The following is a 25,256-nucleotide window of genomic DNA, read 5'->3' on the forward strand; positions in this document are numbered from 1 at the left end:
TCTTCCAATAATTATGAGAATGAAGACTGAGATTGTTTAGATAACGGAAACAAGACAATGGCTCTTTCAATTACTGACAGAATGTTCAGGGGATGAAAGCTGGGGTGTATTATAAAGCCATTTAAGTATAAACAACTAGAACATTTTCTTTGCCTCAAACTCAGAAGGGCTTCCAAAAGCACATAAAACAATGTGCAATGCCTCTGCACTTCACTAGGACAGAGTAAGCTCCACTCCTCTAATTCCACAGACCTTTTGGAGCTATATTTCAAACTGCAGTGCCACAGGGCACATGGAGAAAGATTAATCAAATAGCAATAGACCTCATACTCTAATGAGCATGATTAGTGATTTGCCTCCAGGCCATGCTACCAGATAAAGGAAAAGGTTAAAGATGCACAGGCAGCAATGAAAGAGAGAAAGGAGCAGAGTAAATATTAAATGGTCAGATCAGATAAACACTGTCCTCAGCCTCCTGACTTCTGTCACCAGGCTCCTGGTGAAAGCCACCTACACTAATGCATTCACCATCTTTCCTGAGACAGCACTCCCCAGGCAGCTAGAACCACTACAGACTGGTCACCACATCAAAACAGGACTCCAGAGGGAAAGGACAAATGAATTTGGGTAACACAGGTTTAATTTAAGGATGGATGGATGCCTTCCAAACATGCCAGCACACCAGGGGCTCTGGAAATGAATTCCATGGCAAGTTCAAGATGAGCCAGCAGTGCCCTGGCAGCCACCAGGGCCAAGCATGTCCTGGGGGCATCAGGCACAGCATCACCAGCTGGGCAAGGGAGGGATTGTCCTGCTCTGCTCTGGGCTGGGGCAGCCTCACCTCCAGTGCTGGGGGAAGTTCTGGGCATCACAATGTAAAAAAAAAAAAAAATTAAGCTGGTAATTAAGTGTCCAAAAGAAGGCAACAAAGATGGTGAAGGGTCTCACACCAGGAGTGGCTGAAATCACTTGGTGAGTTCAGCTGGGAGAAGAAGAGACCAAGGGGAGACCTCATCAGTCTGCAACATCCTCAAGAGGGGAAGAGGAGGGGCAGGCACTGATCCCTTCACCATGGACAGGACTCGAGGAAGCAGCATAAGGCTGAGTCAGGGGAGGTTTAGGTTAGAGATTAGGAAAGTTTTTCCCCCAGAGGGTGGTTGGGCACTGGAATGGGCTCTCTGGGGCAATGGTCACAGCATCAGCCTGACAGGGTTCCAGAATTGATTATTTGGGCAATAATATTCTGAATGCTGAATGAACAGCAGTATAACCTTAGCTCCAAAGTCAAAGCCCAGAGCTACTTTAAGTGCAAGGAGAATGTGAAAGAGAGAATCCTATAATCCTTACAGAGCAACTAAAATGGTGTCTATTTTCTCTTCATAAGAGATTCAAAGAGATTACTGATGTATAACACTAAACTCATTTGCACAGCAAGTTGTAATTTATAATAAACGTGGTCGAAATACATGAACTCTGAAACACTGCACACAGAAAAACATCCTGTCTAATGCTGGGTACAAAACCAAGCTGGATCATCAAATTGAAATGTTTTCCATATTAATTTAGAAATGAAGTGAAAATAAAACACTAATCTTCGTATGAGACCTCATCTCACAGCAGACCCATTTGCCAGATCCTGGTGGTCTGCTTTCTAGGATTATTTAATGGCCATTCAACCACAAACCACACTCACTCTACAGAAACCCTTTCCCCACAGAAAAAGTAAGGAGTCCAAAGACTTATTCCACTTGACTCTAAGGTCAGGACTTCTGATAAATATAACAGAAACTTTGTGTCAAGATTAAGAGGAAAAACATCTTATAGTGTTAAAAGATCAGTTTTGCATTTTTACACTACTGCTAGATCAAAACACTTTATCCTAAAAATTTGTTCCTGGGGTTTTGCAACATCATTCATCATCAGAACTCAGACCTGCAGAAGCTGGTTCCTTACTGCATCAAATAAAACCTGCATTGCACAGAATCACTGGGTTGGAAGAAACCTCCAAGATCATCGAGTCCAACCCGTGCCCTAACACCTCACCTAACCCACGGCACTGAGTGCCACATCCAGTCTTTCTTCAATCACATCCAGGGATGGTGACTCCACCACCTCCCTGGGCAGACCATTCCAGTGCTTGATCACTCTTTCCATAAAAAAACTTTTTCCTCACACCCAACCTATATTTCCCTTGGCACAGCCTAAGGCTGTGTCCTCTCACTCTGTCAGTGGTGCCTGGAGAAAGGGACCAACCCCACCTGAGCACAGCCACCTTCCAGGAGTTGTGAGAGTGATAAGGTCACCCCCGAGTCTCCTTTTCTCCAGACTAAACACCCCCAGCTCCCTCAGCCTTTCCTCACAGGGTGTGTGTTCCAAACCCCTCACCAGCCCTGTCCCTCCTCTGGACATGCTCAAACATCAAAGTCCTCCCTAAACTGGGGCACAGACCTGGACACAGCACTCGAGGTGGGGCCTCACCAGTGCTGAGTGCAGGGGAAGAATGACCTCCCTGCTCCTGCTGGCCACACCATTCCTGATCCAGGCCAGGGGCCATTGGCCTTCTTGGCCACCAGGACACACACTGGCTCATGTTCAATCAGCCATTGACCCCCAGGTCCCTTTCTGCCTGGGCACTGTGCAGCCACACCATCCTCAGCCTGTAACACTGCAGGGGGTTATTGTGGCCAAAATACAGGGCTTGGTACCTGGACTTGTTAAACTTCATCTTATTGGACTCTGCCCATCCATCCAACCTCTCCAGGTCTCTCTCCTCCCTTCCAACTGATTGACACACTCTCAAATTAGTGTCATCTGCAAATTTACTAATGAAAGACTCAATACCCTCATCCATGTCATCAAGAAAAATATTGACCAGGACTGGCCCCAGCACAGACCCCTGGGGGACACCACTGCTGCTGATCCCAGCTGGATGCAGCACCATGCACCAGCACTCTGGGCCAGGCCATCCAGCCAGTTCTAACCCAGCACAGAGTGCTCCTGTCCAACCAGGGGCTGCAGCTTTTCCAGGAGTGTGCTGTGGCAGGCAGTGCCAAAGGCCTTGCTGAAATGCAGGTACACAACATCCACAGCCTTTCCTGCATCCACCTGGCCATAAAAGGAGACCAGGTTGGTCAAACACGACCCCCCTAAACCTGTGCTGGCTGGGTCTGGTCCCCTGGCCATCCTGTAAGTGCTGTGTGAAGGCTTCAGTGTAAACTGTTCCATAACCTTACCTGGTACTGAGGTCAGGCTACCTGGCCTATATTACCAGGATCCTCCTTGCCACCCTTTTTTTCTACAAGATACATCTGTACTGTCACCTGTAGAGGCAGTATAAATCCAGAAAAAGTGATTCCCACTGCCCTATGAAGCATGTTTGTTTAACCAACATTATGTCTGTTCTTTAGATGTGGATCCACCATCATGACCAAAAATTACAGAAATGTTAATTTCATATGGTACAGGCATTCACATACAGGCATTAGACTGAGCAGTTTTATTATCTTTAAAACACCTGCTTAAATACCTCCTAAGAAATCACTATAACTTTATCTAATATTAAATAGCTAAGCTCAAATATGACTATTTTCCCACTTCATCACACAGTCAGATGTCTTAATTTAAAAAAATTCCACAGAGTCAAAGGCAAAGAAAACTGAGTAAGCAGTACATCAAACTCAATTATATTTCAAAGACAGGGCCTCTTTGGTTTGTTCTACTTGTCTCTGATTGCCTGCAAAAAGCTCACAAAGAAGCTTTGAAATTACCATCCCAGTAAGATTCCCACACTCTCAATGTTTGTGTTACTGCAGCCTGGCTGACCACAGACTCAACAAAAGCCTAACATATTGACTTTCATAAAAGCAGCTATATCCCTACTTCAGCTGGAGATACTTTATTCATTAAGACAGGATAAACTAAAAACAAGACAGAGAGACTAATACTTACTTCCAAATTATTTAGGGCTATTACATTTTATGCACACTAATACAACCTAAAAAGTTTTGTAACTTATAACTTTGGCATCTAGATTCCAGTCTAATTAAATAATTTTGAAATTTAACTCTCCAAACCTGAAACAGTGGGATGGTATTCCAGAATATGAGGTGTCACTTGTCTTTTCAAAAAACATGCTTGATTTTACTGAACTTAGGCTTATAATAGAATGGGATAGTGACTTTGCACACAGTATCTGGTTTTAGAACCATCTTCTCACTATCCTTCCACATTATCTTTCCAGAATCACCACCTGAGAAGCAAAAGTTTTATTTTTAAGCTGAAGAATGCAGAGAGAGATAAACCTCTTCTGCTCTGGCCAGCAGCTTTCTTTTTGTACACATGGAGAAAGTTGACAGGAAAACAATTACAACAGTGGTTGTTCTGACACAAGTATCAAAAGCACTTAGCAGAGAAACTTAAACTTGGCTTTCTAGCAATATTGAACAGACCAAGGACCACACTGAAGCTTGCTGAGTAATGAACAGGGGAAATTCAAATGGAGTTCACCTCAAACACTGAACTGGCAGCTAATGTGAAGAAAATCAGCCTCAGTACTTCAGAGCTGTCAACAAAGACTCTCTCTAGTTATTGCTCTTGATTTGTAGGAACATGACAACCTGTGTTGTGTTTCAAGGAGTCTCTGGTTAGGAGTTATATCAGATACAGAACTGTGGCAATCCACTACAAAATTAGCAGAACAACAATGGTTAGAAGTTGGGAAGAGGGGGTCAATTTCTTTGTTTCAGGGTTGTGTTTTCTTTGTTTGTTGTTGTGGGTTTTTTTTCTTTTTAATAGGAAAAAAAAATCAATGCAAGTGCCAAGGAAGCTGACAGAAAGGACAAGGGAAGAGAAAATAATATAGCAATAAAAAGAACAGCTCCACACACGAAAACAAAGGCACTGAAAAATGTGAAAGTCACATTAATAGAAACTACATTATGCAAATAGTCTGCTATTCCTGTCTCATTCATCAACTTGGGAAACGTAGATATTGAAAGCATCTAGAGTACTACTGATTTTCATAAGACAAAAAGTCAATCAAAATATTCAAAGCTTGCTAAGTAGGATTCAATTTTCCTACAGCTTTTCCATTGACAGGTATCTAAGAGATACCAGCTCAAATCAGCTTCAGCTACCTGAGGTAGCTCACACATATTTCTGAGTTTAGGTCAGTAAAATGAAGTTCTTCTTATCAAAAACTTCTGCTGACTTTATGCCAAGTTAAATGCAGTTACTGCTACATTCCTTTCCAATCAAAAATGAAGACCTAATCTATAGAAAGGAGAGCAGAGATCCTAACAAACAGCATTTGTCAACACCATCCTAGAGCCAGAAAATGAGTAACTTGCCCAGTATATTTCTGAGCTATTTCCCCTTTAAAACTCACCTTTATTTATATAGCACATTGTATAGTATCCCAGGGAAATTATCTTGGTGCAGGAATGAAACATAGCAACTGTAAAGCAATCTGTAAATCAGTTTTTAAAAAACTCATCCAACTCCTATAAAGAATCAAAAAGAGTATACAGACAATTCCAATAAATGAGCCTCAAACCAGTCCATGGGTGCACATGCATAATTAGGCATTTGTATTTAGTTCTTGTTAAGTGCATTTTGCAAAGCTGACGACTGCTAAATTGGCCTGAGTACAAGACAGTCCTGAATATCAAGTGACTCATTCTGCAAGAACAAACAGAGGGAAGAAAAGAGGAGTGAATTGCACCAGAGCATCTACACCTGGCATATGTCAGTCTTGCTGAAACACCCCAGCAGAATGCCAGTGGAACATTAGGAAATTTTAAATGTCTCAGTGCAAAATCACTGTAAAGGACCCAGCACAACCCACAGCAATCCAAACTGCAGTGCCTTGACTCCCTGAGGAGCTAAGAGCTGGACAGCACCTGCAGGGACTCAGAGCCCTGTTACCCTAAACCAGTCCAGCAACATCAGCACTTCTCAGCTGCAGGAATGGATACAAGATTAGCCCAGAAAATGAGATCAGAATATCAAAGATCAAACCAAACACACTTTTGCTGATTCTGGAGTCAAGGGGATCAGGAGAAGACACACAGAAACTGGGAATTATAACAGAAATTAATTTTGATCTTGAAGGTGGCATGGACATCATAAATTAATCACAGCTTCTGCTTCACTAAGTACTCCTTAAAGAAAGAAACTGAATAGGAAGGAATGATGAGGGCCATGAAAAACAAAAGACAATAATATACAGCGTGCAGAAAGTATTACTGTGTATTGGGAATCCTTTTAATTTTAACAATTCTCCCGATAAATAATTCTTGCAAAAAACTCCAATTACTCTCTAAAAATGACACTGATTTTGTTCCCTGGATAGAAAGAAATCATCCTATTCTCAGTAATTTTTGTGTTTCAGCATATCAAGGAACTTTCATCTATAAAGGAACTTTCATCTACCTCTTCTCATCCCACTTCCTTCAGAATTTTCTTCCTTCTCATTGTAAAACTGTTCCCAGACATTACAGATCCTTCATAACACCACACAGCATCAAGCCCTGCTTTAGACCAGTATCACACACCATAGGACCATGTACTTTTTTTCATAAGGTTATGAACTGTCAGTTACTCAATGGCTGAAGACATCACCTAAGGAAAGTCTAATGACATGAAAGGAGAAAAAAAAAAAAAACAAAAAAAACAAAAAAAAAAAAAACAAAAAAACAAACAAAAAAAAAACAACAAAACCAGACTTAGAAAGAAAATACAAAGGAAAAAGCTGGAAGGAAAGCTCAGGTCGTTTTGCACAGAGTAGGTTTCCTGATTCTGGAAAGCACAAATCTTTTTCACTTAAGTGGGTAATCTCACACCTTTTCATGCTTCAGACTCTGCAAATTAAGACAGCCCTTTGCTAATTCACTGTAATGTTGCAAAATTTAATGAGCTTAGAACATCTTATAGAGCATGTCAAATTCTGCTTGTAGTATGTTGTAATAAACAAGTAGTGTTGTACGTATTAAAAATAATTTCAGAAGACACACCTTTAGAGATCTATAATTCACCCCTGTTGTAGTTACCTCAGAAGGTTCTTAATCTTTTCCTTATATCCCCCCCCATAGAAACTGCCACAGAAATTTGGTGGTGATAGAGAGACCCTCACTCATGTTCTAATTGTTTTCATCAGCTTCTCACACTGCTAATAACTGCTTTGAAGGACATAGGACTTCTTTATCCACAACAAGTGAAAGACAAAGAGAAGCATCCTTCATTTTTTCAGTCTTTATATTACAGAAAGACCTCAAACCCAACTTGTTCCAGAATTCCAATACAGCTTCACAAGAAACAGCACCAAGAAATATTACTGATCATTTTACAGAACAGCTGCCTTAGAGCACTAAAAAAAACCTTCAGGAGAGGCAGCAAAATTGTTTCTGCTGTTTATAACAAGAAGAAAAAAAGACAAAATCTGTCCTGTCTCTTCCCTCTAGACTGCCTATCCTACTTCCCATCTTGAGATATGGAAATCAGTGGCAGCATCAAGTGGATTATCAAGACAGGAGGTAGAGATCACTGTCAATTCTCAGTGGAATCTGGTTTTGTTTGGGCAGTTTTTTGTTTGATTTTAAATTCACACACACACACAAAGAATAAAAGCAGATTACTGCTAAACAGGGAGCTCTGCAGCAGGCAGGCTCTGGGGAAATGGGACATGAAAAAGAAAGGGCCAGAGAACTGAAGTCAGAAAACTGTCAGCAGTCAGTAGTAAAGTCAGAAAAATCAAATTTAAAAACATCCTTAAAACTAAAAGCAATACTGTAACTATTAATATACGTAAAAAAAAAAAAAAAGTGTATTTTTTCTAGCAAGCAGCCAAAAAAGAAATAAAGCACTTGACATACAAAAATATGATAATGAAATTCAAAATATTCTGTTGTTTAGATGATAATTTATCCACTTTAAAGTTGAATATTCAACATGAAAGCTAAGCTATGAGTTTTCCAGATATATTCTGTAAATTCCTGAAAATGGCTGAAGGATGAGTGAACCTATGGAGAAGCAACAGAGATGCTGCATGACAAAAGCACCATTCACAGAGGAGTAATTGATGCCAAGTGATGCAGAGTGCAAAACTTTCTCATTCTTGCTCCAGCAATTCTGCAGACCATGCTCAGTGGTTGCTGCATTCAGATTTTTGGGCCTCGTCCCACATTTACTTCCATCATTATTAAAGTACTTCATGTTGCTAAGTCCTTGTACCACCCTTCTTTTATTTTTCCACTTCTGCCCTGATATCTGCAAACCCTAAAAAGGATTGTCAATGATCACCCTCGACCCCAATAGAAAACTATTAAATACTCAAAATAATTTTCCGTTACAGCTTGAGTCAAACATGACTTGAGTTGCATAGTGCTGACTTCCAATTTATAAATCCCTTTAGCAGTGTTATATAAACACAACAGAAAGTAATTTTCTCCAAGTATTTGTACAGTAATTCCTCTGAGGAACAATAAGAGAGAGAATAGACCAGAAAACACGTGCAAGTGTTAATAACTGGCAGATTTACAAACATGAAACATCCTACATACTTATTAAAAAATCATTTCAATGACAGCTATTACACCTACTACCAAAAGCAGCTCTAATGAACCAGACTGTCAGATTATTGCAGTGTGGCAAGAGGATCATACAGGGACTGAACCAGAAAGACACAACTGGCTGAAGCCACAGAGGGACATGCAAAACTTCTAGCAGCACAAAGCCAAAGACTTGTCCATCAGCTATCAGGAAAGCTCCTCTCATGAAAAATTCCCCAAACTTCTTCACAGAAAATACATTTTTTTCAAAAAATTGTAGTTATGACGAGTTATTCAATACTTTTAAAAGTTTCAGGGTATGACTGTAAATCAGAATTAATAAAAGAAGTGAGGTGAATTTGAGCCCTTCAACTAGGCACAGCCTATTGAAACACAGCACCACAAAGTGGCACCAAACCCACCCAAATCTCCAGCTACAACCTGAGAGTTTGTACCCCTCAAAAAGCTACATTACATGGGATTAGCAGAGGGAGTGTGTGCAGCTTACCAAAACAAAACTGTTTTTAACAGCAGAGCTCCAGCCCCAGGCAGTGCAGGCCAGCAGGAGCTGACTGCAGAGGAGCAGATGCTGTGGGAAGCCAAAATCCCCTCCATTCCCAGTTTTGGTTCAGTGCTTGTGGGGGTTTGTTTGTTTGCTTGTTTTGTTTTGTTGGGGTTTTTTTGTTTTTGTTTTTTTTTGCAGTAGGGTGTGGGGGTTTTGTTGGGTTTTTTGTTGTTGGGGTGTTTTGTTAAGCCTTCAGAAGCAAGATCTAGCTCTAGTCTGAGCCCATGGATTTAAATGCCCATCCACAGCCAGGCAGTATAGAGATGCTGTGGAAGCACACTTTCCAGTTTAGTGTCACCCAGTCTGCAAGCTCAGAGAGCTCCAGGAGATGAATCAAAGCCCAGTGTGCATAATTCATTCTGAAAGTGCCCATCTGAACCCACACATGGAGACATTCTGAGACCTGAAGCTGGGAGACATGCTGGCACCACCACCAACCCAAGAACCTTGAAAAATGAAATGCTAGTATTTCAGGAAATTAACAGATGCTTGCAAATGAGGATGCTCTAACACTGCTGGAAAGTAGCAAACTCAAGAGAAGTAAGGTATTAATACTTCAGTACATAAGGGGCCCTAACTGTCAAAAATGGGAAAACTGAAGAAAAGGACTTGAGGGTTAGTTTAACCAGGAATCAAAATATAAATAAGAAAGGGACAGAGGGACACAGACAGCATCTGGGAATAAATTTTCAGGAGTGTCATACAAACAGATTGCACAGTATCCATTCTGCTGCAGTAAGCACTGGTGAAGATTCTCAGCAAGAATGTTCTGCCCACTCGCCCACATTTTATTAAATATGCCCAAATACTGTAGAGAATGTAGGTCAGAAATAAAGACGCAAAGAGGTTTAGAAAATTACTTATAAGTGAGGTTAGGAAGTTCTGTATGGTCTACCCAGGCTAAAGAACAGTAGCATTTTTCTGGTAGGTTAAAAAACCTTAACAAATTAATAGCAACAAAATAATTTGTCCTTGTGTCCACTACATATGCATCAAAAATTATCAAAAGCTTAGTTTGCAGAAAAAAATTTACATTCAGTATTAGGATATATAAAGTTAATGTATGAGATTCATACTAGCACAGGTGTAGTTAAGTGCTGGAAGGTGTAATAAAGGTTACAGTTTCCTTTATTACCTAACTTTAGGAACATCTGAACATCTAAACAAACACTCAGCTGGGGATGCTGCTGTTTATGGATGGATCTCACAGTGAAAATAGAGTAGATGAGCTGTTGAGAAATGTCCCAGGTGTACATTTCTATAATTTTATAATTTCTGTAAAAATATATATTCTTGATGTTTTATTTTAGTGTGTGCATGCATATAAGCACAGCATCAGAATATGTTTGTAATACTAATTTATTTTCTAATCTACTTACATTAAAATGTGCATATATTTATTGGACAGTACTATTTATTAGGAAAACATCATAATTCTCAGAGAATGCATTCTACCACTCCTTTGGTACATTTAGGCAGCTTTGCTTGTGCACTTACAGTGAATTGGAAGCAAGGAAGGTTTCTGTATACTCTTCATCACCAAGTATCTCACTCAGGGATTTAGTTATTACCATGCCCTTCTAAAATCTTATACAATACCTACACTTAAAACTTCTGAGACTCCCAAATCCTTTATCAAACAATTTAATGGTGAAATCAAGCCTAGGTCTACAAGTTTAAACACAATTATCAATTAATCTCTAAATATAGAAAGACTATTAAAGGACCAGCTGGCATTTTAAAATGATGAAAGCCAACACTGTTCTTTGGCACCAGCACTAGCTGATGTTGCTAAGCTACTGCTGCTGCCCAGTTAGTTACACACCATCAGGTATTAAATCCATAAATCCATGCAGGGCACTAGGCTGAAGGAAAAGAAAAAAAAAAGAGAAGAAAAATCTACTCAAAATATAGCCTTACACCAGTAAACTCATAAGTCAAGTCCTACCATCTGAGTCTATGAAGTGCAATATAGCTTGTGTCCATGGTGAAATGATACACAGAGAAAAACAATCAGCCTTTGGTGCTATTTTAGAGTCCATGTCATGTTTACTTGCCCTGTTAATTTACTTCAATCTCCTTTTGCTATAACATAGCTGGGGTTTTTTTTCTGTAATGTAGATAAATTCTTGTTATATACCTACATTTTGATGAGTGAATTTTTATTTTTGTCAAATAAATTTCTTGGTAAGAATCAGAAGGATATTCTGCTTCTGTGGGTCAACAGAGGCAAATGGAAAAAACTGTCAGAAAGAACCATCATTTTTCTGCCCCTTAATTAGAGCCTATGAAGATAATGTTAATTGTGATCACCGATTCTGGCAGTTTCTTTGAGATTATAGTAGCAGCCTTTTCCTCATTCTATCATCACTGATCATTCTTGTGATTTGCAGCGTTCAGATCCAAGCTGCACTTACTCTTACCCAGCCCAGGTAGCACCATTATGCTATTTAACAAACTTGGAGAAGACTCCAAATATCTTCCTAATCACAAGCATCATCCCCACAGTGCTTTTTTCTCAAGCTTGATTCCATTTTTATTTAGGACATTACTTTCACACCCTCAGCAAAGCTGTGTCCTTTGGAAGTCAGCTTTTACCTGTGTTGGTGCAGGAAGAGAGAATTCTATTGGTAGAAGACAATTTTGGCCACTAAATAATCCAGTCCTTCCCATCATACACTGTAAGCACTAACTTTATGACTGTGATGTTTCTTCCTCATGCAACTAAAGCAGGAGGAACATTATTAAGACCAATTACAAATTTAATACTTTCTGGTTTAGGTTTTTTTTGTTTGGTTTAGTTTTGGTTGTTTCTTCATGGTGAACACATAACCAGTTAAAAAACTACACACCATATTTAACCATTTTTTACTCTCAGTCAAGAATCAATTGGATTCTGCAAACTTTCATCAACACTTTCTACAAAGGAGCTAAATGAGAGAGAACAGTGGAAGAGATCACAAGATCAAAGCATGACAGAAAGCCAGGAGGTGTTTAATTTACTGATGGAAGGGACACTCAGTAGCTGCATTCAAGCACAAAGGTTGTTGAGCTGGGAGCCAAGGAAATCTGGCAAAAGCACCAGGGCACAGCTCCCAGCTGCTCAGTGCAGGAACTGGAGACCCTCACTTCCACAGACAGAAAGGCTACTGCCAAAACTCTGATATTATTACCTCATCAAGCAAAAGAATTTTCTGGCTCTCACTTTTTTTCCCCTCATTTTGTAGGAAAATAAACAAACAAACAAACAAATAAACCCCTCCAGTACATCCTTGAAAGATCAGCTATCAGCTTGCCCTGTTCTAGTTTGTTTCAACACCATATTGTGAAATCCCCACAATATACATTAAAAAACCCAACTTGAACAGCAAAATATAAAATCCCAGCAACCAAAAAAAAAAAAAAAAAAACCAAAAACAAAATCAAAAAACCCCAGACAAAAAAATCCCCCAAACAAATTAACAAAAAACCTAACCAACAACAAAAAGTAAATGAGTGTGCAGAATTTCCATTTATATTTAAAAGGGTTACTTCTGTATGTTTGCTACTCCACAGGATTATAAACCGTGAACCTATACCATAACTAATGCTATCTTACAATCCCAGATTTCTAGGAAATATTCCTTGCATTGTCTGCTGGCACATTCTTTAAAGCCTTGCTGCAGACCACTGGGTCAGTGAAATGACAATTCATTGTCCCTGCAACATGCTCTAGTTATTTTTTCAAAACATGGGTAGGTTAAGATAGAAAAGTTTTAATTTCTCAGGCAAAGAAGGGCAAGAACTATTCATCACTATAATGTTTATTAGAGTTCCCTCAGCATGTTTGTACAGCCCTGTTAAGCAATGGTAGGGCATATTTAGAGCTTACTAAAGTAACAGATCATCACTTGTCAGATGTGGAAACACAGAGGGAACAGAAAGCACATTTCTCAAGAAAGTTTTTGGGGGATTGGGGAGGTGTGAATCTTGTCTGAGAACACACTGGTTGCTTATTCTCATCTTCCCACTCCTCAGGCATTTCAAGTGGCAACTGGGGAAGCAAACATTTCTCCCAGTTAAATGACCAAGGTATTCTGTAACAAACACCAAAGACATTGATTTTATTGCCATACACTGAAGTTTGTGCCTGCTTCTGAGAAATCCAGTAAACCATACTCCATCCAATTATAACTTTACTAACTAAAATAGTTATATGAGGCATCTTTTTCCACACTAGAGAAACCACCTTCCTTAATACACAACCTTACCTTTTTATTTCTCAAGCTATTCACCAACAATTTAGTTGGAAAATAATGGAATCCTTTTTTGCAGATCTGTTTGTAAAATTATAATTTTTCATCTTCTTCAGGATGATCTCCTCAGGAAGTTTTTTTTTACTTAATCCAAAGTATCATTATGTATATTTATACCTTTAAGCCTCTCATTTCCACTAGAGTCTACTGATTAATATAATCACTGTGCCTTATTTTTAATCCACAGGCTTCTTGTGGGCTTCTAACAAATATAATTACACTGACTGTTGAATTTTCTGCTTTCAGGAAACAGAACACTTTGCAAAGCCTCAGATTATTTTTAAGTATAAGCTTTTCACATCCTCTTCACCTTTGGCATGTTCTGTGGTCCGTGCCACAAGTCAGAATTCACACCAGCTTTGTTTTGTGCAGCTGACCTGCCATGAGGCAGGATTTGGGATAACTCACACAGAGCCACCTCTGCTGCTCCTGCAGGTCCCAAGGGGCAGGGGCTGGCTGGCACTCCCATGACAGGGGAGCTGAGCTCTGCAGCAGCTGGGCACCCCTGAGCTGCTCCCTTCCACCCCTGGCCAAGGATGGACCTCCCTGGCTGAAACACAGCACAGTTTCAGTGCTGCACTCTGCAATGCTCTACCCAAAACCAAAATAAGCTGCAAAAAAGCTGCTCCTAACACTGGTCTCATTTACCTTCTCAAGCTCTACACAAGAATTACAATAACAGCTGAAGTGTCCAAAACACTGATTCCTGAGGCACTTAGGCTGGAGGTTGAGGAAGTCAAAAGGAGGTCCAACATTTTTTATATTATATGGTTAACAGACAGACACAAAACACCAGAAGTATTTTTAGACCTTTCTGAATCAGGGAAATATTGCTTAAAACATTGCTCTAATTTCTAAATGATCTAATTCTCAAGAATTTGGGCTATGGCTCATTACTAGAGCATTCAATTTTGCATCAGATTCTTTCTCTTGATTAAGCCAAATACAGTAGATCCAAGGAAATATATTGCCTGGAGACTCCCATATAGTTCCTAAATACAATATACCTAACTATAGACCAAAAAAGCTAATTGATTTTATTTTCAAGGAGCTCTAAATGTTATTACATAGGATTTCTTTTCCATGGGTAAAATTCTTCACAGACCTATTTTATTTCATTGATGTTATATAAATCAAATCATTGATGAAGGGAAGAAATCTTCAGAATCCCAAAATAACTTCCAAAAATAAAAAAAAATTGCTTGTTGCAGAAATAGTCAAGATTGAAAAGAAACTGTAACTCTCAAATTGACTCATTTTTTACCCACTACTTCTTATCTTCTCTAATTTTTCAAAATAGGTTAATTAACAAGACAATTACTTCTATAGTTAGGAACAAGAACAGCTGATTGAGGCAAAACGTGAAGCTAACCCCAAACAATTCATACTGGAAGTTTTTGAACTGTCAGGACATGAGAAGGAACTATCAGGTGGAAGGACTTTACAATTTGCCTAGTGATGAATTCCAGTCCCAGAAGCAAAAAGGGCATTGCTGCAGGGGAAGGTACAAGGTCATAAAAGCAGAAAATGGTTTTGCTTCCTTCTGCCTTCCTGCCTATTACTTTAGGTTCACAAACCAATGATGAGTATGATTGAACTCTTCAGACAATCCTCACCTAGGACTGACAGGTATTAGCACTGGGGAGCACCTTTGCTAATAGCTGGTTTGATATTTGGTCTGTCAGACACCTGATTCACAGGAAGGTTAGTGAAGGAAGATGAGCACATGGTCCCTGGTGGACACTAAATGCCACCAGATATTGGTTATCATTATTATCCCTACAACACCTTATTGTTTGTACTGTCATTATTGCTTTTACAGAAAAGGTTCTTCTTCACTCAAAAGGCAAATATTATATACCAAGAGGAATGAGTCTGTCAAACCACAGTGTGAGTATTTGAAAGGCTCAAAGGAAAATCTGCATTGAAGACAAACTACTTAGGAAAGAAAATATTTACTGAATTTACATGAACTTCAAAAACAGATAGCAGTGTTTTAGTATTGCTACTAGTTACTACTTACTAATGATATTTTGCAGGATCTCAAAGTATGGTCTGACTGTGAAGCTTCATTGCAAATTTCATAAGGAATGAAGGAGATGTTTTAAGGGAGGAAAATAAGTAATTCTAAATCATTTTACAACCATTAGGCCCAGAACAATGTACATCCGAACAAACAGGACAAGAGGTATAGCTGTTAGGAACCCCTTAAAAAAGTTAATGTCTCCTCTTGTACCAGAACAAATGTGAAGAATTGGTTATGTGAAGGACTTAAGTCTAGATGTTAAACCTGACTCCCACCCACCATAACATTATCCTGTCCTGCTGAAAGGACAACCACTGCTGGTTTGTGCCCAAAGGGCCACATGGACACGTTGTTAACATCTTACCCAAAGTGTGCAGCACTGTCAGGCAGGCAAAGTGCACCTGCCACCCCTTCTGTCCTGCCCCCAGTATTCTCCATGCAGCAGGTCCTGTGGTAGGAGTGGAGAAGCTGCATCAGTGAATTCATGTGGTGCAGCTGTAAGGGAGTCCTGCAATTACAGACACAATGAGAATGTGTCTCAGGGGCATGAGCCATTATCCTACACGTATTTTTCTTCCTTCCCCACCCCCCCACCCTCACTCCAGTAGTGTTTTGTGGCTTATTTTGTTCTGGTTTGAATGTTAATTTGAACATGAAAATTATTTGTAACACTTTGATGTATCTAAAGAAATCTCCACTCCCTAAGTCAACATTTTTCGAGTATCCTTTATAACCAAATATTTGTGACAAACTCAAAAATAGTCTTTTTGGATGCTCCATTTTACTCTTTACATGTAATGAAAATTTGTTTCATGTGAAAACTCTATTGTGTTTAAAACCACTGCAAAATGAAAACTCAAATCTAGCACTCCTTGAATTAACATTGCTTTTAGGAGAGCAATTTTCAAGGGAGAAAGGACTACAACAGCATCCATTTGGTTTATTCTCATTTGCAATAGATATGACCTTTCAGACACAAATCATGTCTGTATAGGCAAGCAAGAGAAGATCATCTGTTCTGCATCTAAAAATCCTACACTTTCATTAGGAGTTTTCTAAATGCATTTTTTACTTTCAGCTCATAAACATAAAAACTGAAACTTGTCACAAGAATGTGTAAGTGATCACCCTGCCCCCCCCCAGAAAATTTCTGTTGAAATGGGAACATATAAAGAGTCAAATCTATAGTTTGATACCCTAAGTCACATAAAACAGACTGAGTTCTCTTCACATCAACACAAACACAGGACAGGAGTCTTTGCACTGAAGAGTGTAAATTTTTTGGTTTTTTAGCCACATATTTCACAAGTTTTCAAAAGGTTTTACATTTAGCCTCTGGAAAGATAAAATTTGAACTACAGCTACTTTCAAGATATGACAAAACCACTTTCTACCAATGTTATTTTCAGCAGAGTCACATGTTCACAGCCCCATCAAAATTCTTGATGATTGTTTACAGAGTCAGAACTTGAAAACCTCTTATTTTAATAACATTAGTCAACAAATGCTTTCACTGTTATAACAAAAGAAAACTCAAGTTTATCTGTTCTGATAAAAGCACACTCACTAGAATGTGTAATAGTGAGATAATGACTTATGTTTATTATTGATAAATTGTGTCATCCCTTGGCTCTTTACATTGAATGCTCAATACTTGTTTGCTTTGTTTTTTGTGTTTTTTTTAAACTAGAGAGTAATCTTAATTTCTTTAGCAGACAAAAAAAATCTGTCACAAATCTGATAAAAAGATGCAAATACAATTTTCCACACAGATGAAAAAAGTTTTATTCTCTGAAGAGAGTGAATACAAAAGTGAAAGCATAAAGCTACATGTTTATTCTCTCTCAGTGCCTCTGGATTAAGTGTGTTCAGTTTAAAACCACTTGTTTTTATCTCACCTGGCACTGAAGGCTTATCTAAAGTCTTCAGACTAAGCCATGCTCTTTTCTGCTAAAACAGTAGAAAAAAAAAACTTCATAAGAACATTATATCCCACACATGAAAATAATCCTGCTGAGATTGACTCTTTGTAAGTGAAAGAAATAAAAAAATCTGCATAGTTATCAGCGAGGACATTATTTGCTGATTCTGCAGAACAGAAATTACTCATGATGATGGCTTCTAGAAAGGAGCAAAGTTCATATTCAAAACTGAAAGCAAGTTTGCAAAGTAGAGTAACTCCTACTTTGTAAATCAGACCCAAAAGTTTAAAATTGCGCTGCTGTTTCAACATCTATGTATAGATCAAGCTGTTATAAAGATCAGAAATCCAAGAGTTAAATTCATTTTATCTTCTTTAAGCAAAAATACGTGTTCTTCAAAGTGCTTACATTTTCTCATTTTTATTGGAATATGAAAATAATAAACCAAATAAATTCTAAATTTTTAGAATATTGTAGAAATTATTCCTTTGATTTTTTAATCACAATCTATCAGAAAACAGTGTCTCATTAAAAGCAATGCAGCAGTAATTCAAAGAAGTATTTCTCATTTACTGCAAATTAACTCAAAAGTACTCCACCTACTCAAGGCCCTTAAAAGTAACACACCAAGCACTGGCATCTGCTCTTCACAATTGGCTATTTTAATCTGCAGACCTGCATCAAATTACCAATGTAGATGTAACCAGGATGGAGGAAAATTCTGCCCAGCAGAAGGCATTTCTAGAAATGTGTAGGGAGTTCACATCCTCTGAACAATACAGGAGCTTTCAGACTGGCCTTAGAGGTTTTGTTAAAGAGCAAATGGACCTTGAACAAATCTGTTTGCAACAGAATCTGGTTTGAGAGCATCCACACCATGCATTCAATGGCTGAGTGACTGTCAGACAGGCTTTAGTCTGGCCCAGACACCTCACTCCTCCCAGAGTCAGATTCCATTCCCTGTGTTCTTCCAGCTCACCTTTGGCTTCGTTTAACCCCTCAAGAGTCGAGTCTGTGTGCTCTGAGATCACTCCTGGTGTGCAGGAACAGTGGGAGCACACACATGAGCAGGACCAGAACACTGACATGGACACATCCACAGACCACCAAAAATAACAATGGCAAAATATACTTGGGGCAGGACTGAAGTTTCAAACAGCACAAGCAAGAAATTTTGCAGGAATTATCAGCATAGTGTCCTTATTAGCAGATTGTAGCCTCTGTTTATGGGGTAGACAGTGATTCTGTGACTTTGCCAAAGATGGGAGACTAAGCTTTAGGGCATTTTGATCTTAAAATGTTGCCTGCATGTAAGTTAGGATGCCCTGAATGTATAAATAGTCCTCAATTATAAATTTCCCTACATTTGTCACATTTGCATAACACTCCTTTAAAGCAATATGGTTGCTCCCAAAGAGATGAGGTAATGACCACACCACCTGCTTCTAGAAGAGCAGCTTTCTCTAAATACACCACTGAAATCGTTACACTCCTGTAAGTTACATATTTTCACTCAGTTCACACCTTACAGAGTCTCATTATCTCTTCTGCCCTTGGAGCCCAGAAGGCACAGGAGTGAGCACAAAAATGAATTGTGAAAGAATAGCTAATTAAGCATGATAATTCACAACTCATTCCTTTAGTAAGTCACAACATACAACAAAAATGAAAGTGTAATAAGTTCAGCAGCTGCAAATAACTGGATTATTGACCTTAGAAATTCCCACTTCTACCAAGTGGTACTTGTGGAACCTCTGTCCAAGTTTCTCAATAGACTTTACCTGTTCCTCACAGCTAGTTCTCATAAGTTCCTGGGTACTATTTGCTGTCTTTCACAGCAAATGCTCCTCCATTTCCAGAATTTAAAAAATGGCTGGAAAGGACAACCAGCACCCAGGAAAAATATTTCATTCCTAAGGAGACTGAGATGTTGAAGTGTATAAAATAGAAGCCTCTCTGAGTCCCTCAGAGAGAGAAAAAAGAAAGCAGGGATTGAATTAAAGCCTTTAGAGAAATTAAAATATATTAAGCCACACAGATATGAAGTAGAATTGTAAGTTTTAGCTTTAAATGGGAATATACTTCAAGTGCCTTAAGAGAGTAAAAAGCCCTAAAGGCTAGTTTAAAGTTCAGCAACTTAGCTCCAGACATAACAAAAACATAGCAGAACACTGTTTGCATTTCTAGATAAAACAGGTAGAACCATTTCTGTGAATAGATAGAACTATATGTGTAAATTATGTGTAAGAACTGACACTACTTTTGTACCTTAGAATTAAGTTCTGAGAGGTGTAGGAAGAATGTTTTAGAATTGTGTTTTTAGCTCACTGGATGATTTATGGATAAAATCCCCTGCATTGTGGTGACAGAGAAGAGAAGAAGAAATGGAAAGGCAGGAGGGGCTGCTCAGGACTCAATGCAGAAAGCTTTAGCATGGACTTTAATAGTAGGAACTCTTTGCCTTCAAGATTTATGTATTCCTGCAATAAACAACTTTACAGCAACCAACAATTCCTCTCATCTCTTAGAAGACCCAAACCCATGAAAAACTCGACACTGAGACATACACCTGTCTTTCTGCTACAAAAACAAAAACAAACCCACAACAAACTAACTAAAAACTGTATGCTGACAACAGCAAGAGACTTACTCAAGGTAATATTTCTGCTCTGTAGTCTGGCTGTCTACAGAAAAATAAAGACTTCAGAATACATGTAATTTATAATAATATAGGATTAATAAAAATGATGCTATTTCTTCCCTACAGATTGGACACCTCCTGCTTATCATCATAGTTATCCTTGCTTTAGTCCATTACTCTTTCCTGTAACACAGGAAGTTTTAAAATTAAATTGCTCTTAAGGCTAAGGCAACAGAACATACTCAGAAACAATAAAAGCTGATGTGCCTCATGAAACAAATAACGTTTCCTTCCATGAGTCTGCTCCTCTCTAGTGCACTGGAGACAAAAAAATTTCAAGGTTGTACTTAGCCCCAAATCCTCAGGAAGCTACAAACAGTTATTTTACTTTATTTATGCGTAGTTATGCATATTTTATTTTATTTATGCATAGTTCAAAGAATTAAAAAGGAACACTGTCATCTTTCTAACTTCCTTGGTCGAACCATCTGATTTGTTATCATTCCACCAGGATATGGAAACCACATTCTCACCCAGGAATGCCCTGTTCCAAAGCCCTGCCTGACCACAGACTTCATAAAGCACAGAGGATGCACCCAAGGCTTCTCAGTTCTTATGTTCTATGACTTGTAGGACCTCTTCTTGTGCACCAATGCCACAAGTTTTAACTGGCATCTATTAATAGTTTCATGGGTTTTCTGGGTTGGATGTGTTTGGGTTTTTTGTCAGTCACACAAAACCGTCAGGATTATAAACCAAGAATACTAATAAAATTGTTAATGATCCATCACCTAGACAAGACACATTGCAATCCTGATGAATTTTATAAAGGTGAGAAGCAAGTCTGTGCAGGTAACATGGATATTTTTTTACCAACACTGCACCAGCAACACACATCCCTAGCAGCTTTCCTGAGACACAAAGTTCCAGACAGTTGACTTCCTTCCAGAGACTACAGTTCAAAGCCCTGACAAACAGGGAAGGAAAGGCAAGGGGAAAAAAATCCATCAAATTGAAGCAAGGAACTTCAAAATAACTGTCCAAGTGTGTGGATGCATCATCTTTCAGGAATGGCATAAGATCTTCAACAACCACAAAGATAAATCAATTTCATTCGTTCCCTGGGCCTGACTATTTGATAATCTTCATTAGAAGTCTGGTAAATCTCGCAAAAACATTTTCTGTGTGGAAATTTTCCTACCCTATTCCCAAACCAACAATACAAATTCCTCCAAAAGAAGTATGAAAGTGAATATTTAGAGATACAGAACACTGTCTGGACCAGCAGCTACCATCACAAAATAAGAAATTGTCCACAATAAACCAATCATCATTGCTACAAGTCCACAGATTTGAAATCTTCTATTAGAATAACCCTCTGCAGAGAAGGCATCTGGTCACATACTCACTCAAACAGTGTTTCCTCCAAGAAAGTTCTAGGCTGAGCTCTCAGGCTGTGTGTGTTAACCAGGAGACTCCACCAAGCAGCCCATACCATGGATTCTCATATTCCCTGAGAGTATCCAGAGCTCTCACGGAGCACACTCAGAAGTTCAGAGGACATTTTGTGAAAAACTACCTGATAACCACAGAGTTAGAGGTAGACGAGAAAGATACCCTTTGTGTCCTAGACATGAAATTGTCATCTCCAAGACAAAGAAATAAACGAGTTACAAGTTGTGCCAGTTCAGTGAACACTATCACACAGCAGGAGCAGCAAGGTTACTTTCTTTCAAGGAGCTTCGCTTCGCCTTCACCGTCACACTGTTCACAAGAGGCTTCTCATGCAAACTGAGATTCCTTGCCCCAAGGTACAACTACCACTCTATTCCTCCTGACTATCCAGAGACAATAATGGAAAATACAAAAGGAGGACAGAACAGGGGAAAGGAGGAAGGGGAAAAAAACACTTTAACTGAAATGGAGAAGAGAAAAACACAGTTGCTAACAAATCATCCTTATTGTCATTTCCCCTTCACTTCCACAATGATTCTGAATAGGAACATGCCAGGACAACCTGCTGCATATGAGGAACAGCCAAGGTCACAGACAAGTAGAAGTTTTTGAAAATTAACTCTTTTAAGCATCATGTGAGGATTTAAAACCTATTTTGTACAATGTCAGAGAAGAATACAAAAAAGGCTCCTACATTCAGCTTTCCCAGTTCATAGCATAGACAAGTATATAACATATTTCCCATTTTCCATAAAAGAAAAGTTGGATTTGAGTTCACACCAACAATCCCCCTACATATGTTTCATTTTTCAAAGAACACAAAAAAACATGTATGTCATGAACCTTGAAAACATTCTACATTAAAGATGCTTTTAAGCCAGAAGAATTGGTCTGCTCTGAACATGGAGTATGGATGAAAAGAGGCACAATTGAGAAGAAACTTATTAAAAAGGAAAGGCAGCACAAGATCTTCCAGCAACACACTTCCACACAAGAACACAATGACTGTCAACTAACAACACATAAAGGAGATAGAAGAATACACAGCAAATCACATGCTAAGATTTCTAGTGAAAATTTTTGGTGTCAAAAACTGCTGAAATATACCAATGCCAAGACTACTTTCTTTCAGAATGTACATTTCTAATGGCTAAAAACTACAGTATAACACAAATACACACACACACACACAAATAGATTCAGAGTTGCTACTTCAATATCAGACAACTCAGTTATTTACTTCCAAGAAGTGAGGGGGAAGTAGTGTGAATATCTATGTTTGATTTTGGCACTAAATAAAGAGGGGAAGGCTAGCTCTGTTATTTTTCTCTCATATTGCTTAAACCCACCTGTAGTTATTTCTTTAATTGTATTTTACAGAAGCGAGCTAAAGACTGTTACTCTTCCACAGAAGCATTTTTAGCTGTGAGTGATGATATATCTAGTGTCTCTTAAATTCACTAAATACCTCAAAGGACTTTTAGAAAAGGCTGTATAATCAACTAACTTCAAAAAGTTCTTTAGGGCTCATCATGCTTCAAAAACTGTTCTATTTTATCTTAGTTCTTGAGACTTAGAGGTAAGGATAACAGAAGGAAACCAAGGTTTAGTCTAATGCTCAGATAGGTCACTTCTAAGGTAGAATTATTTTTTCAAAAAGTAAACTCTTGGTTTAGGAAACAATGTACACCTGCCTCGTTCTGATAACACAGGAAAATAAGGCATTCCAGTCAGCAGTCTTGCAATTCTCTGAGCCTTCCACCCGTTCCACCACACGCTGGAATCACAGGTTTGGTGTCTCTGGTGAGCAACTAACATGCATGAAATCTAAGTGGGAAACACATTTTCTGTGAAATACACTGCACTGAGAGAAGAGTAGAAAGCATCCACAGCCAGAAAAGCAGCCTATCTTGGGAGCATAACAATAACCACCAGAAGTGTCTTTGCACACAGAACACAGGAGGTGGGGGAAAGGTGCTATTGGAAAAGTTACTGGAATCCACAAGCAGTTATGCATCTGAGTTATGCTCACTCTGTCAAGGTAAGAAACAAAGGCTGCCTAAGCTTGTTGGTTTAGTAGCACATTACTATGTAAGCAGACAAATTCACACCTCATCACAACAAATAATTGCATATTATCTTGCAGAGGATCAAATAGAATTACTATTACAACATCAATGCTCTTAGTGTAAACTGACATTTTCGATAATAGAATAAAATACAACAAAATCAAGAAAGATACCTAAATAATGACTCTTCTGCTCTGAAAGACTCAGAAAAAATAAAGTAATATTCTGCATAAGAGTATATTAAATAGCTTAAGGTTTTTTTAAAATTACACCAGTTCCACCACATGCTTAGAACTAAATAACCCAAAATATTTTATCTAACTGTTCAAGTTTCTAACAAGCTCGTTGGAAGTTGAAAACTCTCTGGTCCATTAAAAGAGCTGAAGAGACATAATTGAAACCGGTAATGCATTAAATTAAATGGAGCAAATCTTCACCAATAACATGGAGTCTGTTAGCAGTGCCCTCAGAAATGCCTAATTCTCCCGAAATGTCAAGCCCCATTTCATTGCTTATGAAAAAACTTCCACGAAGCAGTATCACGCTAATGTGTCCATGCGTGCACTGTGCCCACACACTGATGCAGCCACTTATGATCAGCACTACATCAGACCACCTGAGTCAGACTATCAACTTCTTTTTTTGTGCGTGTGTGCCAGCAGAACACAATGGAAAGTGAGCACGGGTATGGCAAAGGAATCAGGACCCCGATTTGCGTTCAGAAGGAACAAGGTTTTCCCTCAGAGCAGCATCCTCCCCGCCCGGCTCAGGTGCCCGAAGCCAGGGCCTGTCCGGCGCTCCCGGCACGGCGCTCCCCTCGGCACGGCTGCTCCACGGAGCCGCGTGTGCGCCTCAAACCCGCTCCTGCCGTGCCCGGCTCGTTCGGCCACCGCAGCACCGCCCTCGGGGCTGAATTTGCGACCGCGCCAGACCCTGCGCGGCGGCCGCAGCTCAAGGTGAGCCCGAGTCAGCGCCGATGGAACGGGCAGCGCCGGAGGCTCGTTTGTCATCCCAACTTTCAGCCGACGCTGCTGGTAAAACCCAATCTACCCCGGCCGGCCCTTCCGAGCGGGAGCTGGAGGTGCCGCGGCGCTGCTGCCGGGCTGCGGGAAGCGCCGCAGCCGCGCTGAGCACGGCGCGGCCGATCGAGGAGCCCTCACCTGCCCGAGGCCCGCGGTCACCGCCCGCCTCCCACCTGCCGGGCGGCCGCGCATCCCCGAGGCACCGGCGGCGCCGCCCGCGCCCCCGACTCACCGAGAAGCCGGCCCAGAAGGGGCAGGAGTGGCGGACGCGGGCCGAGGTGGTGAGCGCCAGGGCGGCGAAGCTGACGGCCACGATGAGGCATCCGAGCACCATCTGCGTGACCCCCAGGGCCAGCATGGCCCGCGAGCGGGCGCGCTGCTCGCGCAGGCGGGACAGGCTGCGGGACAGCGCGGTGGGGCTGAGGGAGCGCGCCCCGCCGGGGCCCCGCGCCGCCGCGCCGCCCGCCGGCATCCTCGGCGCGGCCCCGCGCCGCCTCCCGCCGCCCCCGCGCTCCGCCGCATGGAGGAGGAGCCGCCCTGCGCCCGGGGCCGGGGCACGGCGGGCGAGGGGCAGCGGCCGCCGCCGCCTCCCGTGCCCGCTGCGGGCGGGGGGTGCCGCGGGGCCGCAGCGCTCAACCTCTGCCGCCGGCGGGGGCGGCCCCGGCCCGGCCCGGCCCCGCTCGCTCGGGAGCCCCTCAGCCCGGCTCGCCGCCGC

The 25,256-nt window shown here is 40.4% G+C and overlaps 1 protein-coding gene across 2 annotated transcripts in view; it reads right to left on the reverse strand.

Annotated features, from left to right (window-relative positions):
- Positions 1 to 25,013, reverse strand: part of ENTREP2 (endosomal transmembrane epsin interactor 2) — an 80,068-nt gene extending 55,055 nt beyond the window's left edge. For both annotated transcript variants that reach the window (XM_056500263.1, XM_056500262.1), the window contains exon 1: positions 24,774 to 25,013. In XM_056500263.1, coding sequence (XP_056356238.1) covers positions 24,774 to 25,013 — 240 coding nt within the window. The remainder of the gene's footprint in view (positions 1 to 24,773) is intronic.
- Positions 25,014 to 25,256: the final 243 nt, after the last annotated feature.

This window comes from Oenanthe melanoleuca, chromosome 10, assembly GCF_029582105.1.
Source record: "Oenanthe melanoleuca isolate GR-GAL-2019-014 chromosome 10, OMel1.0, whole genome shotgun sequence".
Lineage (NCBI taxonomy): Eukaryota > Metazoa > Chordata > Aves > Passeriformes > Muscicapidae > Oenanthe > Oenanthe melanoleuca.